The sequence below is a fragment of the Nesoenas mayeri genome (genome assembly GCF_963082525.1).
Source record: "Nesoenas mayeri genome assembly, chromosome: 4".
Taxonomy (NCBI): domain Eukaryota; kingdom Metazoa; phylum Chordata; class Aves; order Columbiformes; family Columbidae; genus Nesoenas; species Nesoenas mayeri.
In genome coordinates, this window is record NC_137540.1 from 68,681,328 (window position 1) to 68,702,605 (window position 21,278).

At 37.0% G+C, this 21,278-nt stretch overlaps 1 protein-coding gene across 1 annotated transcript in view; it reads left to right on the top strand.

Annotated features, from left to right (window-relative positions):
- The window catches only part of POLN (DNA polymerase nu), a 111,956-nt gene that overhangs the window by 82,938 nt on the left and 7,740 nt on the right, over nt 1–21,278 (top strand). Inside the window, exons 21-23 of the mRNA XM_080343870.1 lie at nt 571–681; nt 4,210–4,288; nt 15,913–15,980. Of these exons, the coding sequence (XP_080199996.1) occupies nt 571–681; nt 4,210–4,288; nt 15,913–15,980 (258 nt within the window). The remainder of the gene's footprint in view (nt 1–570; nt 682–4,209; nt 4,289–15,912; nt 15,981–21,278) is intronic.

The window sequence follows — 21,278 nt, forward strand, 5'->3', positions numbered from 1 at the left end:
TCTGGGTATGTATTGTGCATAGTAGACTTAAGGAAATTTGGCTGTGAAAGGGACATGAAAATACCACATAAAGAAAGTGGAAAAAAAAGTTAACTTTTTTTTTCCTAAAAAAACCCTATTTGATAATTTTGAGAAATATTAATTAATGATTTAATTACTCTACAAATTGATTTTTCTTTCCTATTCCTAAGTAAACTATTAATTGCATGGAAATCCCTAATTATGGCCGCTAATAGATAGCTAATTCTGCTAGGTATTTATAGTTTCATCTCCCACAGAGAGAGTTTCTGGTATATCAGTAGAGATTCCTAATGAAAATACAGCTTTTATGAATAGAAGTTTTACTTGTATAACATGTACCAATTCTCTGAATGAAATAATTCTTAGACCAAAAATACAATAAGCATTTGAGGTTTAAGTAAGAGAAGCTCTGACTATCTTCAGAGGGCAAAGTATTAAATTTACTCAGGCAGCATGTAATTACAAAAATCTGTATTATCTTCAAAAATAATTTTTGAAATTTAATTTTAATCACTCTGAGAATGCTAATTTCTATTTGAATCCTACAAGGTTATGTGGTTTCCATAATGGGACGTAAAAGACCGCTGGCTAATATCAATGCACAGGATTACAAGCTACGCACTCAAGCGGAGAGACAGGCCGTCAATTTTGTTGTTCAAGGTAAAAAAATGCCTGCCCACCTTCCTGCTTACCTATCTATCTCTTTACCTGTGCTCGCCTTTACTGGACAACAGCTCTGATCATCTCAAAAGAATGAATATTCTCCTATTCTCCTACATGTATACTAGAGTAGACTGCTGAGGCGTGAGTTCAACTGTAAAAGAGATGTTTAAATGATGCATTCTGTCTACCTTTACAATTCCCACAAAACAGTATAATGAAACACAATGTTCTAAGACACTATAATGCTCTGTGGTAGTTAAATTTAGGTATAGATACAAACTATGTATAGAAAAAATTATCTAGAACTCAGATGTGCTTCAGAAGTATCATCTTAAAACATTTTCCTTTCTGGTTGCTTTGATAGTTTATTACCTTGAAAGGGTTTCTGTGATTTTGCTGCTTAAAGACTCTAGCATTTATTTTGTCAGATAGCTTTAGTTTAAGAAATACAAAATATTACAAGAACTGTGCATTATTCTTATTTGTTTTGAAATCCAACTCATTCTTTGTAAGGAACATTCAAACATAATTCTGCATGGGGCAAGAATAAATGTGGTTTTTTCACAGAAAAACATTGCAAATTTGCCATATAGGTTGGGAATGTAAAAATCAGGATAAAGTGCTTGACTGTTAGTTAATCCGATACTCTGTTTAAATCACTTGGGGCTCAGTCTTGCACCGAATTTAGCCACCTAAAGAAAAAATCAAAACTGAGCTGTCAGTCCAAAGCTGGGAGCCCTCCTACCAAGCTGCCCCAGAAGAATTATTTCTTTAAGTGGATGATGCTGAAAGGGTTTTCATTAAGTTATATTGGAAGTGTACCATTTACAGGCAGGTAAAAAGTGCTTTCTAGGCATGGAAGTGGGCTGCTCTTTATAAAGTGACTTGAATTTTCCTTTTGGAAGGATCATTTATGTTTTGTTTGTTTGTTTGTTTTTCTTCTCCAGATAGTATTCATTTTAATGTTTCATTTAAAAAAATAGGAAGTATGTATGACATATTTGACCCTCCTTATAATTCGTAACTCAATTTAAGTACTGTCTCTGCAAGAATATGTACAGATCTGGAATTCTGATATACACCCTGTTGCTTGAACAATAGTTGTACTATGTTGCTCTGTTAAGCTCCAAAATGTAAAATTTTAAAATATCCTTATAAAATCTGCATCAAAGCTTGCGTGTTTGTAGCACTGGGCACGTTCATACCACCTTCCATCCAGCAGCTTCTCCTGTTGAAGGCAAACACTTGAGCTCAACAGCGAGTCCTTCTGAGCGTGTGGTGGAGCATTAATAAAATGACATGACTTTCCGAGCAGCACTTGCTCATGTCCATCTGTCCAAAGAGCTTGGAGCTGTGGCAGAGCTGTCACGAGACTGTGTACAAAATGCTCACTTATAGGTATCATAACCCGCAATAATGAGATTATGATATTTCATTGGTGGTTCAAAAAATATTGGAGGACAAATCTGGTGAAAAATAGTCTAACTGTTATTCAAAACATGCAATATCAGAAGGTGTGATGAACCAAGGATTGAAAACTCTAAAGTATTCAGTATTCCCAAATTTTATTAAAAATTTCCTTCTAGACCACAAGGATTTTTTAATTTCAGGATTTAATCTCTGAGATAATCTTTAAAGACTGTAAAAATATACTAATTGTGCTAAAACATTTTATCACAGTGTACTAAACTGCATACATGTGGATTATATAATACTTGTATGGAATAGTCTTATTAATTTAAGCAGTGTGCATTTTGGCTATGTTAGCAGAAGTCTTCTTCTGACGCATGACAATATTGAAACACAGAGTTCCAGCTTGAACTTCCTACAACTGGATTTGCCACTGGTCTTTTGTAGGGTTTTTTCTCTTTTTGAATATTTTCCAGTTCAATAGTTTTAACCAATGTACAGTGTAATATTTGTCACTTACAATTCAGCTCTGGATAACCTTATAGAACAAAGTATGTGTTGTATTAAGATATCATTAATCATGAAAACTGTAGCTGGAAGAACTCTAGTCTGGGAGTTTGCTGGTTTCTAAGTTCCAAAGGCATTGGGAAGATAATGGAGCGCCATCCACCCGCATCTGCCCTGTTATGTTATTTGACCATATTAACATTAAGGAATGTTTTAAACAACGACTGCACAGCTAGTCAGAAAAATATAATCAAAATACTTTTTCTGAAGTATGCTGTATCAATTAAGATTCTACAAAATTGTGGCAAAGTCAAGGATATAATTATTTTATTTTAAAGTATTCTAAATGGTACATCTCTAAAAATCACATCTCAGAAAAAAAGAATGGTTTTTTTTATTTTGAGAGTTCTATTTTATTACTTCACATTGTTTCATGAAGAATACACATAGTATTATGGTGGATGAAATGCTCAGTTATATAATTTTGTTCTCCCAGTCACTTGGAAGACATCTACCTGACCTTTGGTGAAACATCCTTCCTTACCTTCTATATCAATGTGTCACTTTTTGCATTGTATTGAATCAGTTTGTCACATCATTTGAACAAGAAAACAAGATAGGTAGTTGGGGTGGAACCCTCAATTAGACACAGACATCTCAATAATCAGCTTTGGATCTGCACTTGATATAGTCAGTGAGTAAAGCAGAGTCTCAGTATGAGGTTCAGAGGAGGCAGTTTGTCACAGAAAGCCATGAAGAAAGAAGAGGTGATAAGTGTGTCTCCTCAATCTCATAGATATTCTCTCGCATCTCCCAGCAGAGCACCCTCACCATTTCCCTGCCTGGTTGCTCCGTCTCCTTGCCTTGGGAGTTGAACCATTTGGAAAAAAGATCCATTAAGTTAGAGGGTGCAAAAAGGAAGATGTCTGTGTTCAAGTACATTTAGTATAACCGATGGGACAAGGACAATTGTGGCTTCCAATCTTTGGTTAAGGGATTATTTCTGTATTTTGTCTGATAAATCTTTATGTAAAATGTATTAAAACCCTGTTGCATGGTTCAGAACAGACCCTCTCACCAAACTGGAGGCCTGGACAATCGTTCTGTCTCTTGATCACTAGAAATACATAATCTATTATATAACATGACACTGTTTCATGCACCACTGTTCTTAACACTGTAATGTAATGCATATACATATGTATTACATAGACAGGGAAATATGAAAATGCATAAAACTAAGTTTCCAAATGTAAACGTAGCTCTGAAACAATGTTCTAATTTGTAATTCCAATATAGAGTTTGATAATTTCAGACATTTTTTATAAAAAATAATTTTTTAACTCATGGCCATGACTGAAAACATTGACCTTTAATTAACACAATTTTGTATAATTATTTTCTGGTTTTAGTTAATGTGTAATTGTTCAGTTTGTTATATATTAATCTTATTATAAGTTTCACATATTACAGAAATCGAATCTGCTAGTTTTGCCGATTCTTATAATTCAGAATCCTTGGATGTTTTTCATTCCTGTGCCATAGTTCCAAGAAGAACATTTTCCTTTTGCATGCTTTAAATTAAAACCAGATCACTTTCCTTCATAGGATCTGCAGCTGATCTTTGTAAAATGGCTATGGTGGAGATTTTTACCGCTGTTGTGGTTTCTCCGACTTTAACAGCCAGGTTAGTAATGAATGATTCCAAACCTGTTGACTTTAAAACAAAATTAGTTGAAATGAATGTGGGTTTGGCATTTTAAGCAGCTGTAGAAATGTCATGTGTGCCTCTGAATCTTTTAACAAGCAAGGACTTGTGGGATGGTTTTATACATTCAGTTATATCTTTGTGCTTAAATGGTTGGATCTGTAAATCCATCCCAAGGTGATGAAGTGCCCTGGGGCCATTTAAATTCAGTCAGATCTAGTTCAGTGGTAGTTCTGTGTCTTTGAAATCAAGCCCACTGATCATATCCTTCCTGTATTTTGAGTGTATTGTACAATGGGGATTGAACATTCAATGGGCTGGGGAAAAGAAACAGGAATCAGGAAATCAGTGCTCAAGCGAAATAAATGCACATTTTTTTAATTCTTGTATAGATGACTTTCCTCTGCTAAAGAAAAGCTAGATCATCATGATTCTCTTCTGTTGTAACTGCTTATAGCTGGGTAGGTGATCATAGAATGTCCTCAACATTTTTATGAAATAATTAAGTCTACTTTTCCTGTAATAAAGGATGGAGGAGATGCTGCAGAGAGTGAGCATTATTATTTGCTGCTGTAGAAAGATACTTTGAAAGCAAACATGGAGAAAAAAAGGCACGAACAAGATGGATTCTTATCTTTTGCAATGCTGTAGTGAACAATGAAATACAACAGGAATTTTTGCAGTAGAAGTTCAGATAAAAGCAGAGATAGCGGGTGGTGCAGAATGTCAGCATTTCTGTTATCCATCCAGAAATAATAAACACTGAGCTGTGGCAGTCTTGTACTGGGATCTTCAGTGGGAGTTTAGGTCCCTACAAAATAACAGAGTTTGGCCTTCCAAATAAACTTTACAATGATATGTAATATAATATTACATACATGATATCCATGATACATATTACATACGTGATATATAATATTACATATCGTATGTAATTATACATAATGTAATATTACATATTACAATATTATTGTAATGTAATATTCCTGTAAATACTCTGTGCTTGTGTGTATATCATTTACACACAGCAGTGTTGTCTTATTTGATCAGTGTGTCAAAATGTAATTTCTAATTACAAACCTAAGTTGTATGTGTTCAATCCAAAGGTAGGGTGACTCCCATCTGAAAAATCAAAGTGTTTTTGCAACTTTTTGAGCAAAATAGCAGTGAACTATGATGAAAAAAAGATACAAACGTGTGGTTGTCTAGTATAAATCTGAACTGGGAAATGGTTCTTTGGTGAAGATATTGCATGCAGCGAGACAATGATACATTTATGTATTAAATGTCAGATTATGTACTGTAACGCATTGCATTGTACATTTTGGGGCAGATTCTCTACACTGATTACAATTCTTTCTGCTGCCTGAGTCGTACGAAGAGTCTAGAATTTGACAGCTGTGGCCTGGCTAAATATTTCTTTAGCAAATGTAAGTTCGAGTTAGATTAGCACTAGAGCAGCTGCCTTCTGGGGCAATCAGCCAACAGTCTTTACTGGGGGAGGCAAGTGGAGGGCTGAGAGGACAAAGAACATGCTCCCTTCTTCAGATCCTACCCAGCACACAGATCTTTAGGTTCAGTAACTAGTTCTTTGTCATACTTCTGAGAAAGCCAAAGTTTTTGTGACTAATGCCATGTCTGATAAAGCTTGTGAATGTTTTCTTCTCTCAACGGAAAATTTTGCTTGAGTGGTCCTTTCTCAAAACTATTTGTTTTAAAGGAGTAGTGTCACTAAGTGGCTAAGGAGGTAACGGATGTTGTGAAGTATTGTTGAATCTCCTTGTGTTGTGAAAGAATACGGGAATGGCTACACCAGCCATCAGAGACATACACTGCCCATCCTTCTTATTCACAGAATCACAGAATCATAGAATCGTTTAGGTTGGAAAAGACCTTTAAGATCATCAAGTCCAACTGTAAACCCAAAACTGCCAAGTCCACCACTAAACCATGTCCCTAAGCATCACATCTACATGTCTTTTAAACACCTCCAGGGATGGTGACTCCACCACTTCCCTGGGCAGCCTGTTCCAGTGCCTGACAACCCTTACGGTGAAGAAATTTTCCATAATATCCAATCTAAAATTGGATAAAAAAAATCCAATTCATATCATAAATTTCACAGCTAGGAAACACCAAGACTGCAAGGACGTCTGAAAGAAGCAGATGGTTTTAAACTGGAATTTTGAACTTCTGCCAGCCATTAACAACTGGATGGCTTTGCTAAAGGAGAACCCTTTAATAGTCACTAATGGCTCCTTGCTGTAATATTTAGTAGGTACTTACAAGGCAGGCTTGTCAGAAAAGCACAATCAATGTCTTTATAAATTCTGTGAACATTCACCTGTTTGGACGGTGGCTCAGGCATTTGAAAGCATCGCTGTGGTCTTGCCAAAAGGGTACAGGATGGCAACTTGAAAATTTGTGTTTCCACTTGTCAGCCAGGTGGCATGCAGTTAGTTATTTTTTCAGTGGTCTGTTTCTTAATTTTCTTATCAGTCAAGTCAGAATAATGATCCTAATATCCTTTTTAAAGCTCTTTGATAAATATCATTTAAAGGAAGTGTATACATAATTGCTGCTGTTGTTGAAACAGTAGGAAGGCACAGGAGCTCTTACAAAGTGAGAAACATAATCAGTCTCCTATTATCATTACATCAGATCATATTCATTCTAAAGATAGAACACTACTATCTTTTCTTCTATCTTCACCCCCTTATAAGCATTTTTTTTCCTATTAGGACTTCTAATTTTAGAAACAGGATTTTCACTTTGAGCAGCATTAACAAAGAAAAATATCTTTTATACATGCTTTAAAAGTGATTATGAACTCCGCATTTACACTGAGAGACAGTATCCTATAAGGCCTAGCCAAGCTGTGGCTAACACTCAACATTTTGTCTTCCTTACTTTGGAAATAAAAAAAGAAAAGTAAATTCTAGATAAGGTCTTACAGTTTTTAGTGTTAGTTTGCAGGTGTGTTTGCAGCCTTCTCCACTGACAGCACTGCAATCATTTTGCTTACACTGTAATGTGTTCAGCTGCGAGCAAGCTCTGACCCAACAGTGTGAAGCTTCATTTTTGTATGGCTAGTACATGTTCAGTTATCGTTTGTGCATATGATATTGCATTTGGAAGTCAGGGAAAGGTAATAAAGTCACATTTTCATGATGCTTCATTGGAGAGGCCCTTTTGACGAAACAGTGTATTCCACTGTGCCTGATCAATGGCTGTTCTGTCAACTAGCAGTCTCGTTTTTCTCTTTGTCTTTCCTCATCTTTTAATTCAAATGCCAGCCTAGCAACTTATGCTGTTGACAATAAAAAGTCAATCAATTACTTGGAAATAATTTTACAGAAATGGATAAAAGCAGCATTAAGTGTAATATGTATTATAAGGAGCTGATATTAGCATGGGTTAGCTACTGGCCTCAGTGTTAACATCTCTGCATTTCGTGTGGCATTGATGAGTAATCAAAATTATTTCTTCAGACTTCTTCTGCATTACCCAGATCTCTGTTAAGATGCTGTTCTGTCACTGATGGCCAAGTTGCTTACTGAAAATTGTGCTGCTGACATAAATTATTCAAGTGCCAGCTTTTACCTGTCCGATGCAATTCACAGAACCTCCACAGAGTGTTACCTGCAGGCAGATGATAGCAAAGAAACTGAGATCAAGGCACACAGTAGCAGCTGCAACGAAGATTTATGGAATGGACAAGAGTGGAAAGGTGCTTGGTGAACTCAGATGGACAATTGTTGTCATTTGCAGTGTTTAACACATCGTGGCAGTGGCAGAAGCGTGGAAACTTGGTGAGAAAGAAGGATTCTGGCAGATTGTGGGAGAATTGCTGCCTGTAGCAATTCTCGCAAAAATTATCACTTTGTAAGCTGAAGGTGCACTGTTGTCACCTCAGTTCTACCTGGTGCTGCATGGACTTTTCAGAAAGTCATTGAAGATGATAATATCCCAACAACATGCCAATGAAATTTAACAAGTCTGCAGAACTATTGAGTAATTTGGTGTGAATCCAGCAATTCTGCTTTCTCACCAATTTATTGTTCCTTCAGCACTGGACCTGTGCCACAAACACACAGCTTTACCTCTCAGCATGTCCAGAGCCCAGTTAAAGAGACAGGTTCAGCAATGGGCCAGATCGACATGAATGACCTGAAAAGGAGGAGCCACCAGCAAATAAGAGGACAAGGCATGGTCTAATTTTTTTTAGTGCCAGTTGCTTTTCAATAGCAGTGGATGTTGGAGGTTTTGTATGTCTTCCTCAAGGAACAAACACTTTAACCAACCTAATGATTTTCTGAGTTGGTGAACTGTAAATTCAGCTTGCTTCTTCACAGATCACTTAATTAGTAAGAAACAGCTCTAATCATCCCAGGAACAAGCGTTGCGTTGTGTGACCTGGATTTTTTTCAGATAGAAATCACATGATGAATCATAAATTATTTGTTTATTAGAAGTAGCTTCAGTTTTAGTTATACACAAGAACCTAGAGGCATTTTTATAAAGTGTGTAGGGATTCAAGCATTGGTACTTTATTGTCTACTTACCATTTCTCAGATTCATACAAAAGGACAGACTAACCAAACCAACTTCTTCGTTCTGTCATAGCTTAACCAAATACATTCAGTAAACCAGTTAGTGATGCTGCCATGTGTGATGATTTTCTTTAATTCTGGGCAGAAATCTTATGTCCCTATATCTGTGTCTTCAGGAATTAAAGAATTGTTTTTAATCCTTTTTCTTCTCTAGCAGTTATCCAGGCTTTTCAAGTAAATGCTTATTGCTCTGATACTCTGCCCAGAATTCCCAGTATGTGGTTGCAGATCTGCTCTAAAGGATTAACTCTAGCAAGGCTGTCAGTTTTATCCTTATCCTAATACTGGAGAAATAGAATCATAAGGAAAAGATAAAAGCTTTGGATTCTGCTTGAGAGGAATAAGATTTTTGTTTCACAGACACGTGCTGTTTTTTCAGTAGCAGAAGGAAACATCCCACATCAAATTGCTGTGTCAGAAATCACTGTGAGCTCTCCAGAGCTGCTGTCGCCATCCAGTGAGTAGCTCTTCACTTCCCGAAGTGGCCAAATAACCTTGAATTTCTAGGTGTGCTGTGACTTAGCAAAATCCTTTATTTCCTCGAGCATACAAAACTGTATTTTGCATGTACCCATAAGATGCTGAACTGTTACGTGAACACTCCGTGCACTGTGAGCCAAAACAAGTTAGAATGATTTATTCTTTATAGAAAGAGCTAGGTATATTTAATATGCTTAGATATCACAGCCAAAAAGAACATTCATGACGTAGCATGTTTTTCAGTATTCCTTTATATGTGTCCTTCGACACAAATATATCATTTTAGTTTATAAAAACCTTTTGTAGGTCACCTTTTAGAATGGTATGTTTTAAAACATTTTGGGTACATGCAAAAGTTCTCTTCTCTTTAATTAAGCATCTCTCCAGCTTCCTGCTCTTCCTGATGTAGCTGCCGAGAAAACAAATTTCATAGGTTAGCTGAATTTTTGTAGTAAAAATGCTAAGGAAACACTGAAGGAGGTAGATTAAATTTAATGCAGGTCACATCTATGCAGGCATGATCTATCTTAAGCTGTAGCTTTTATACTACCACGTTAGAAATCCTTATAAATGTAGCTTCAAAAGAAACTTGAAAAAAATATACAAAACGTTACAAAATTATCTTAACCTTGTTCCATAGTTACATGACAACTTCATAGGCATTCCTTCTGCTGGAATCTGTGTACTTCTGTGGGGAAACTATGATTCAATTAAATAACCGGTAGTAATAGTAGTATCAAAAAATTAAAAATCATACAGTTTTAGTGTAGCAGAAACAGAGGTTTCTAAGAAGAATTGGATCCAACGTCCATCCATTTGGCCAGTAGCAGCTGCTTTAGGAGGAAGGTGTAAGATTTGGAGTAGGGTGGTCTGTCTGTCTGCAGATTTGCATCTTGCTCTGAGTGCGGGGGTGAGTCCAAGGTCTGAAACAGGAGATTTAAAAGTCCTTCCCCAAAATAATGTATGTCATCATTTCTAAATTTTCTTGAAATCCACGCAAGTGTTTGTTACATGGCAATGTGTGTCCTTTCATGCCTTGTAAACCAATAATTTGTTTTAGTAAATATGAATTTATTAAGTTTGAATTGATCAAATTTTAAAGTCATTAAGTTATTGTTTTTCAGTTACAGAACATAAACCATATTTCTATTTGTTATTATATAAACTTTTTCATATTCCTCCATTTATCCCATTTCAAAATATCTTTTTTGTTTTGTCTTTTTTCCTAACAGCTTAACAGCTTTTGTGCTCTTTTGTGAATTTTAAAAAACTTTTAGGCACATTTTTTTGAAACTTTGAACCAAGCTTTTACCCATGCACTGTCCTATCTGCAATTTCGGAGACTCTTATTATGCATTTAGAGGTTTCAGATACAAAATGAAAAAAACGTGATGTTCATAGCTGGATAATTATTTTATTCATCAGGGAAGGCAATAACATAGGATAATAGACAAGGATATTAGTATTTGGAATATAAAATCTGATACTGTTTTATCAGAAAACATGATTAATTTCAACGATCAGGAACACAGCACTTTTTAAATAAGAAGAAAAGCATGTGTGGATAGAAAATGACTCATTTCTTAAAATGTTTCTAAATGTCTATTGTGCTACCAAGTGACCATTAAGGCCTTTTTTAAAGTAGTGTGCTTTTCGTAACTTTTTAAATGCTTATACATTTTTATTGTACCTATAAAAAACTTACCTATTAACATTGTTTTATGCTCTTAAATAATGCATTATAGGATATTTTAACTAGAATTTTTACTCAAACAAATAAGCTATGATGGATTTCAAGTAAGTCGTCTTTTTTACTCCTTCTCCAAAGAGAATCCTTTGGCTTGGGAAATCTATTGTTCAGTTATAATTTCATTCTCAGCCTGTCTTCAAACTAGAAATAAAAAATTTTTCATGGAAATTTTACACTTGAGCACTCAGCTTGGAGTCAGACAACCTGATGATACCACACCATTTTTTTTTTTAAGATGGAGAGCTAACCAACAGGAAACATTTTAACTCTTTTAATCTGGGCTCCTCAGCCTGGTTCTTAGTTGGAATAACCTGGCCTTAATTCCTTATTATGCATGGTCTAATCCTATCCTATCCTATCCTATCCTATGCTATCCTATCCTATCCTATCCTATCGTAATATCACAGAATGTTAGGGATTGGAAGGGACCTCAAAGGATCATCTAGACCAGTCCCCCCACCGGAACAGGAACACCCAGATGAGGTTACACAGGAAGGTGTCCAGGCGGATTTGAATGTCTGCAGAGTAGGAGACTCCACAACCCCGTGGACAGTCTGTTCCAGTGTTCTGTTACCCTTGCTGAGTTATAATTTATGTATTAAAAATATATATTCTATATTAAAAATATTATCTTATATTATATTAGCCTGCTGCAAAACAATGGAGTAAATTAACCTGCACTTAGTCTGAAGGATTTCATCAGGGCTTTCCATTTTGTATTATCATCGTGCAGACCAGTCTGGAAAACTGGACCATATTATGCTTTGGATGCGTTGTTAACAGCAGTAAAAATTTCCAATGTGATATAAAAATGTGCGACAAAAATGTACAACGGGCTGTTCTCTCTGTCTAGCTTTAAGTATCGAATGCAGGTAGCTGTACTAGGAGGTGGTACCCCCACAAATTCAGTGCATAGAGATGGAGTTTTTCCAGCTGTCAATTCAGAACCTCTAAGTCAGAGCTTACCTTGGCCCCTGACTATAGGAGGAGCATGAATTTAATTAGTTTGAGCATCTTTTGGCACATTGCAATGGCCTGAAACACCACACATTGCTGTTACAAAAAACAGCTTCTGAGAAAGACTAATATGACAGTAGTGTCTTTTTTCCCCTCTGTCCTACGCTGGCCTCTTCTACAGGATATCCCTACAATAAAGCCTGCAGCACGTCATGCCACAGCACTGTCATTTGCAGTTTAGAAAAAGTGTTGTTTCCTTTCATGGTAAAGAAATACAATTGCTCACCAATAAGGTAAAAGCTGTTTTGTTGAAGTCATTTCAGTAGTGTACTTTTATCTTGGCAACGCATTTGAAGTAGTCATGGAAAAACGTGCAATTCCGTACTTTTGAACAGAGAGACCTAGATCTGGAATACATTGCTTTACAGTAACAAACAAAATCCTCATCTGGTTTTAGACAAATTGGCCTGGTATTAGGAAAAAAAATATACTGTAAGGAGACACGTACTATATATATATCTCCTCATAAACAGAACATTATGAAAAAAATCTCTTGATGATACTTTAAATTATTTTGGCATATATCAAGTCAATAGTGAGATTATGATACAGTAATGATAACTGGGTGGATCTGTTGAAGGCTTGAGAAGTTTAGTCTCTGTGTTGTTTCATGGGGAACTGGATGAATGATGAATGTAGTGTTGAAGAGAATGAAATAGATTTTCCTTTTAATATTCTATCATGCAGCATATTGGATTAAGAAGGCTGTTGTGTGTTGAGCACAGTAAACTGGTGACAAAAGCCATATTCAGACTGGCAATCACAGAAATACTTCTGCATTTGAAGGTGTTGGTTGTAGCGGTGTCTCTGTTCCTACACTGCTCTCTAATATGTAATTTCCCAACCTATACTGGAACCTGGGGTTGTTCCTGCCCAGATGCAGGACTCTACACTTTCCCTTGTTAAATTTCATCAGGTTATTCCCCGCCCAACTCTCCAGCCTGTCCAGGTCTCTGGATGGCAGCACAGCCTTCTGGCGTGTCAGCCACTCCTCCCAGCTTAGTGTCATCAGCAAACTTGCTGATAGTACACTCAATTCCCTCATGTGTGTACTCATCAAAACTGATGCCTAACGTGCAGACAATCAAGAAAACAGTTAATAAAATATGAGCTTGTAAATCAAAGGCATTCCTTTCATCTGTAGAACAACAAAAATACTACTCTTTGCCTGGTTTGCAGTCTCTAATTTAGCAAGAGGTAATGAGAGGAGCTTGCTATTTCAGTATTCCTTCAAAGCAAAGATGATTCAATTAAGCTATTAAGCAAAAGTCTAGGGATTTTTTCAAACTTCTTTCACTCAAGATGTGCAACGGGTAGGTGTGTGCATGCACTGAAATGGTGAAAGCTATGAATTTTGAATATAGAAATTGCTTTGATTTTTCTTTCATCTGTATTGATGTCAAGTTGAATGCTTCCTTCTCTGGAGCAGTGTATTGCGTGTCAGTGTTATTACTCTAACAACCCTGAACAAATACAGGTGGCCTTGTACTATAAACCTGCAAGGGTAGAATCTATGAAGTAGATGTGAGGTGGATAAGAAAAAAAGAGATAAAATATCATGTAAAAAATCTGACTTGTTTGATGAACATTAAGGAGGAAATAGTGTATACTATTCCATTTTTCAGCATCAAGCTAGGAAAGCATGTTTCGCATTAATTAAAACTTATGTATTATATTTCATTTGAAAATAGAAGTGTATTTGAGATACTCATTTATAGATCTCACATTTCTGAGATAAATATCATCCCTGTTTTCTATTCAAAAGTGCATTGCTTAGCAGGAGAGTAACAGAGCTGGACAAAGAACCAGCAATGCCCAGCTGGAGAAGCAGCTGCAGTAGCTGTGCTGCTTGCAGAAGGTGAACTGGAGCATGTGGAGTTGGGTCAAGTCTGTGCTGCCCAGACAGAAACGTTGAGTTCGGCTCACGTTGGTTCCACAGGTTTTCTGAGTCAGCGCTGATCTCTGGGCCAGCCCTGCTCCTCCTGAGCTCGGTTTTACTTCAAACATGGAGATGAGGTGATTGGTTGATCCAGTGCTGACTGGTTTTGAAAATCCAGTTCTTTTTCCTCCGTGCCTAAATCCTGATAAATTTATGATAACATTTTAAATTTCTATTGTAAATTCTTCTAAGAAAGGACTTTTCCTTACCAAATATTCAGCATATATGGTGTTCTAATTGTGACTGAAGGCATGAGATACCACTCTGGTACAAACAATAACCAGTCTGTCACATTTTTGTTGATCAGTGCAATTATTTTCACTTATTCCAATGATTCACAGTATATTCAGAGGTTCTAATGTTCATAGTTCTTTCTGATTTCTATCTTTTTACGTGCCATTTCAATGCTTATGACGAATTTCTTGCTTTAATTAGTTTACTTGCATTGGGAATTATAACTTCTCATATAACTGTATTCTCTTGCTATGGATGATCCTGGTCTTTTCATCTATTTCTTTTTTGTGTCCCGTGTCCCAATTACCTATTAGAAATACGTTAATCTGTTTCACTCTGCTTCTGACTGTGTTGTGACTAATAATTTAAGATCTATTATTAGAGCTCACCACACTGTTACTCAATGTCACATTGTAATTTAAGGCAGTGCAAAACTATCTTAGGATATTTTTCTGAAAGCTGTGAAAAGTTATTAGTACTAACCATATTGATGTTTCAGCCCTTTGTAAAGAATTATTTACTTGAATAACTGCTAGGTATTAAGAAAAGTCTACAATGGGCATTAATTTAATTTTTATATAAAAATTGCAAAGCAACTTGGAAATAGGTGGTACAGTGCCATGACAGACTCCCAGGTACAGTAATTAAAGAAGTAATAAAATAAACCTAGTAGAAATACAGTCTGATCAGACATACAGTATTTTTCCTTCCTGAGTAAGAACTACAATCAAAGATTAAAAGTGTTGGATTATAACTATTTTGCTGTGGACTTGATTCAATCAAATACTTTTATTATTTCCATTGTGGAAGTACTTTTGCACCTAGACTAACAGTTTAGGGTCCCATTCCTCTAAGCACTGAACAATTAAGTCACAGTCCATATGCAAGAGACGTGTTGATATAGAACTAACACAAAGAGCAAAACAAAGCAGCAGTATAAATTCATCACAAACCAACTCTATCGGAAGGGGTCAGATGTGTGGAGTTGTGTGGGTTCGAGATGTTGCTGCTTCCAGCTGTACGCTCTGTTCTTAGGAAGGCAGCAGATCCCATTGTGTCTCTGTGCCTACGTTTTCCTTCTTCAGCCCACTTGTTTGTCAGCGTGAGGACACCTGCTTTGTACTTATGTGAAAAGAGTATTTCCTGGAAAGGAGAGTAAACCAAGTACTCCTAGGATTGACCTAACTTGCATTAGTAAAACTGCCTGCCCATTTGCAACCACATTTATTCCAGCTCAACCAAAATAAAATGAGCTACATTAACAAAACACAGCCTATGTCTATAATTTCTTGCAATTTTCTGCAAATTGGTTTTAAGTAACACCTTGTCACATCATCAAATCCCTGAATTACATTTATAAGCTGGCAAGCACAGTTTTGGTTTACAACCATGGCCTTTGTGTTTTCAGACTATGTGGCGTGGCAATCCTTTTAATTCCATTGATGAATTTTTCATTTTCTTAGGGTCTTTATTTTCACTTTAACATATCCATTGTGTGTGTTGATGATATGAATGGAAAACCATGTTAGAAGTTTCCTGAATGTTATCTAAAACCTCTAAAATTTTCCAGATTAATTGCCCAGATTCACGACGAGTTGTTGTTTGAAGTCGAAGATTCTCAAATTCAGGAATTTTCAGGTAAATGCCATCTCTCTCTTTTCTCCCCCACCTCCTTTTTCCCCCTATAACCTGTGATTTCTCAGAGAATAAAGAATTAATGTAACGAGAAGCAGCACATTGATACTCATGATTAAGAAAGTGTATACTAAGCAGATTTTTCTGAATGTTTTCCACCACAGGCTCCTACGTAGATTAAATGTGATATACTCCTCATCTGGAGTTCATCAACATGCTTCTTTGTATTTAGTTTTCTTATTAAGATTCCCCCATCCAATGTGTGAGTCCCCTAAAACTAAATGATAATACTGTCTCCAAGGTTTCAAAGGGTTTTAGAAGAAAATAAATGAGCTTAAAAAGAATGGCTTGGAAAGTAACTTCCTAAATACTTATGACTGGGGCTTGTTACATGAAGAAGTATGAAATTCTTAATGTAAGAATATAATATACTGTAATTTCTAAGTTAGTTTAATGCTTTTTTTATACTAAGAGAACTTTACGTCAGAACTTTCAAGGTTAAGGGTTAGTAAAATTTCCTGCCTGCGTTTTTATCCTCTCACTTGACTTACTTCCAGACACTATTTCCTAAGCCAGAATTTGTCTCAGCATCTGGTACAAATTTAGCTGGCAAACGAGGACACATAGGAGACTGTTGGGTCTCTTTATCAGTAAGTAGTGGATTTATTCCTGTAGACATCAAACATCTATTCACAATCTTTGGCCTCATTTGAATCTCAACAATATCATTGGCTAAAACAATGACCATAATGTTGCAATATTTTAAATGAACCAATCCAAGAAATATCTTCTATTATAACATAAGCATCTAAAAAAAAAAGTTCATTTCACCTTCCTGTGTTGCTTTCATTTAAGCAGTACAATTTGGCCTATTAGTCTCTCTCTTCATCACTGATCCCTCTTGTGAGTATTAGTTCATAATGAGAACATTAAACCTCCTTCTAATCAAAACAGGGAACCTGGGAAATATTTGAGTTCAATATATTAGGGGCACTGTAATGAATTAGGTTAATATATTAACATTTGACCTCTAAATACGGGAGTTCAAATCTGGTTTAAATTTAAAAACATCACACAATTTATCAGAGATTGGAATACCTACTCAGAAAAGGCTGATGTCTAAAAGCGCCATAGTTTAAGAATTAGAAAGTATTGCATATTGGATGAGATCTGTAAGACAACATAGAAGCATTTTTATTATCTTATTTTACATTAATTTGCATTATATATAAAGATAATATTATACCCCAAAGAGAAAAATCATTCATGGTTGCTTATACATACGGAAAATCACAGATTCCACCCTCATCAGATCAAATTCTGGTCTCTGTTACTGATATGAATTTGTAGTAAATTCAGCAAAATCAATACTTTTCCAGTATAATGGAAAAGAACCTCTATCCATCATATGAATAGTAGTAATAATTTGTCTCACTATATAAATGTGATGACTAGAGACTCTTTGCTGAAAACACAACAAGTCCAGTTCAAATACTGAAGTTGTGTTTGCTCTGCACACCACAGTGTGAGCAGTTCACACACCTCCACGTGGAGCTGCAGCCTGCAGAGCAAATGGACCTGGAAATGGCCTGTTTGGCTTCCACGCTACCACCATGGCATTCAAGTTGCTAAGATGGCCTTTAGAAAATGGACCTGGGCAGTCTAGAGTCTGAGACACCCTGGAAATTGTTGTTGCGCTTAACATCAGCCGCCAAGCTCGAGTGTTCAAGATGGAAGTTTGTTTCATTCTGCTGTTTGAAGATTGATATTTAGGTTTGTCTCTACTTTGCCTGAAGAGGCAAAGACAAAAAAAAGAAAATTAAAATTCTGCATTACAGTAATTTTCAGATATAGTCACTTGTCTCAAAGCAGACGAGTGATAAAATGTCTTTTCCTTAGCACTAAAGACCAACCTAAGACATTAATTTCCTTCTTCATTTGTTCATTCATTCGTTTCCTTCCCCTTTATTCTTCACTGGTGAGGCTACACCTGGAGTACTGCAGCCAGTGCTGGGCTCCCCAGTACCAGAGAGATTTCGACATAGTGGAGAGTCCAGTGAAGGGCCAGAAGGATGACAGAAGGGACTGGAGCATCTCTGCTTTGAGGAAAGAAGAAGAACATCAGGAAACACTTTTTCACTGTGAGGGTGACAAAGCACCTGCACAGGTTGCCCAGAGAAGTCGTGGAATTTCCATCCTTGGAGATACTCAAAAGCCATCAGGACTCGGTCCTGGGCAACTGGTTCTACACATCCCTGTTTGAGCAGGGGGGTTGGACCAGGTGGCCTCCAGAGGTGCCTTCCAACCTCAACCAGTCTGTGATTCTGTGCTTTGTGAATAATTCTGCTACTGGTAAAAGAACTAATCCAAGTTATCTTAGAAGTGACTGAAGATGGCTCTCCCTTCAGTGTCATTAACGAGGATTTTGCTTGATCTGAACAGGCAGAGAAAGGGCACCTCTGCATCAGTGTGTAACCTCCAGTCAGGAGTAGGATGATGAAGCACATCTCCCTGTTGTCCTCAGTCCATGGTGCAGATGGTGCAGTTTTGGTTCACATCACGGAGCAGTCTGAGAGCAGTTGACCTAGATTCCTTTCAGATAAAACTAAATAGGAAGACTCTTTTCTCCTAATCTTTTCCAATTATTTCAGGAGCTGCTAGCTGAGGTAACAAATTAGGTATGTGAGTTTTAAACCAAAGAAGGAATGTCAGTAGGAGATGTACTCATAATTTACTCTAGTGCTTGAAAGTCCAAATATGGGTTTCATCTGTTTACCCAAAATTCTTTCTCTCTTTTTTTTTTGAAAGTCCTTACTCTTCTTACTGTTACGTGCAGATATTCTTTAGCTGTCAGCTTTATCTTTACATATTTAATGAGCTTTTGTCCATTCAGAAGCTTTGAGTTGCAGAATCTGCAGACTTGCAGATTCCAGCCTGCAGCTTAATGATCCAGAGAGAAATCTCAGTTGTACAGTCACAAAGCTCAATAAAGGGAAAGTTGTGGACTTAAAGCTGAAGAGAGGTGTTTGGTGGCACTAATGGGCTGCAGGTCAGTGCTGTGTTAGGCGCCTGCTTTTAGTGTGATCCAACAAGCACTGGCCTACTATTCAGCAGGTTTGCATTCTGATTCCAATCATGCTTCTGAGATACTTTTTCAGGAAAGTAACAGCAATTATATGTCTCAGTTTTTTTATTTGCAAAATGGATATGAAATCTTAAAATACTCCTAAGATTTATAAATGAAGAACATAAAGGTAGATAGTATTATTTCAATTAGATCGTAGTGCAGTAAGTAAGTAAGTAATCCTTCTCAGCAGTATTTCCCTTATGGAAGTATCTCTTGTATTGTGTTACAAGATCACAGAATCACAGGATGTTAGGGGATGGAAGGGACCTCGAAAGATCATTCAGTCCAATCCCCCTGCCGAGCAGGAACACCCGGATGAGGTTACACAGGAAGGTGTCCAGGTGGGTTTGAATGTCTCCAGAGAAGGAGACTCCACAACCCCCCTGGGCAGCCTGTTCCAGTGTCTGTCACCCTCACTGAGAAGTTTCTTCTCAAATTTAAGTGGAACCTCTTGTGCTCCAGTTTGAACCCATTACCCCTTGTCCTATCATTGGTTGTCACTGAGAAGAGCCTGGCTCCATCCTCATGACACTCACCCTTTATATATTTATAAACATTAATGAGCTCACCGCTCAGTCTCCTCTTTTCCAAGCTAAAGAGCCCCAGCTCCCTCAGCCTTTCCTCATAAGGGAGATGCTCCACTCCCTTCAGCATCTTCGTTGCCCTGCACTGGACTCTCTCCAGCAGTTCCCTGTCCTGCTGGAACTGAGAGGCCCAGAACTGGACACAATATTCCAGGTGTGGTCTCACCAGGGCAGAGTAGAGGGGAAGGAGAACCTCTCTGGACCTACTGACCACCCCCCTTCATTTAAATATTTGTTTGCTTCTAAGACTCTTCTGAGTGGTGGTTGAGAATTGGCACAAGGCAATCATAGTACTGGTGCTTTCTCTATTCCTGCTTGGGATTTCATAGGTCACAATAAGGATTTTCAGTACTTTTCAGTGTACAGAAATCCAATTTATAGTACACCTAATAATCTTTGCCCAACAGATACTTTTGAATCTTTTGAATCTGATCAACAAGGGGGAAGCAATAAGGTGTTATTTTCTTCTAATGCCTTCTTTTGCACAAAATTCTGTATGTAACTTAAGTAAGGGGTTACCTGTACTTTGGAAGAATATCTGCTTCAAACAGAATCCATCACCCAGTTTGATAGTATGCATACTGTTCACTCTGAACGAACAAGGAAAAAAAAAGCATTTATAACAAGCCTTTGAGTTTCCAAGCCTTGACATACTTTGAAATACAATAAAGCACATATTACTCTGAATTGTGTGATTTTCAACAAAGATATGACATGTTATTTGCCTCAGTTCTCTGTTTTGGGCAAGAACAGGACAGCAAAGAGCTTTTTAAAAATCCTCATTTTCTATTAGAGGGTATCTGGAAAGATCAAATCAAAACATTTGGCAGAAATTGGTTTGGTTTTGGCAGAAGACTCTCAGCTTTACCATCAATAATCTGCCTGGTTTCTAGCCAGCTTGCCTGTCTGGTTTCCTCACATCCTGAGCTCTCCAGCAACCCAGGAAGCAGAAAGGCAGATGATATTTTGGGAATGCCAAAAACTGGGCTCTTGGATCTGCGAGGACTCAGCATCTCTGAAGTCTGTGTCATCAGGTAGACAGACTGTCCCCACATCGAACTGGGCGTCTGTCTCAGGAGGAATTGCAGAAGCCAATTTTTCATTTTGTGAAGTCCATTTCTAAGACTACCTCTCCATACTCTGTTTGAAATGCCTCTTCACTCTTTGATTATTCTGAATACATTACTGCTAAAAAGGAGAATACGCTTTGGGGTGAAGAAATGCAGAATAATTTCTTTTTACAGTACAAGGATAGCCGTAGTTACAATGACGAGCTCTGACTCCTGATGTGTATTCCATATATACCTGGTGGCTTTGAAGACTGAACTTTGCCATTGGTGGTTACTGCAGATTGTTCCTTGTCACTATGCTTGCTTAATTCCATCCATTAGTGAGAAGCATAATTAAATGAGAGACACTTGCTACTTGAAAGAACATATTTTTGTAGAAATACGTGTATTCCAGTACTTTCTGTTAGACCATTCAGTATCACAGTACATTAGGACAGTTTTTAAAGGTGTAGCTTTTTTTAGAACTCATTTAGAATCACATATTACTGATAGAATTAAAGAAGTTAATTTCTGCATCTGT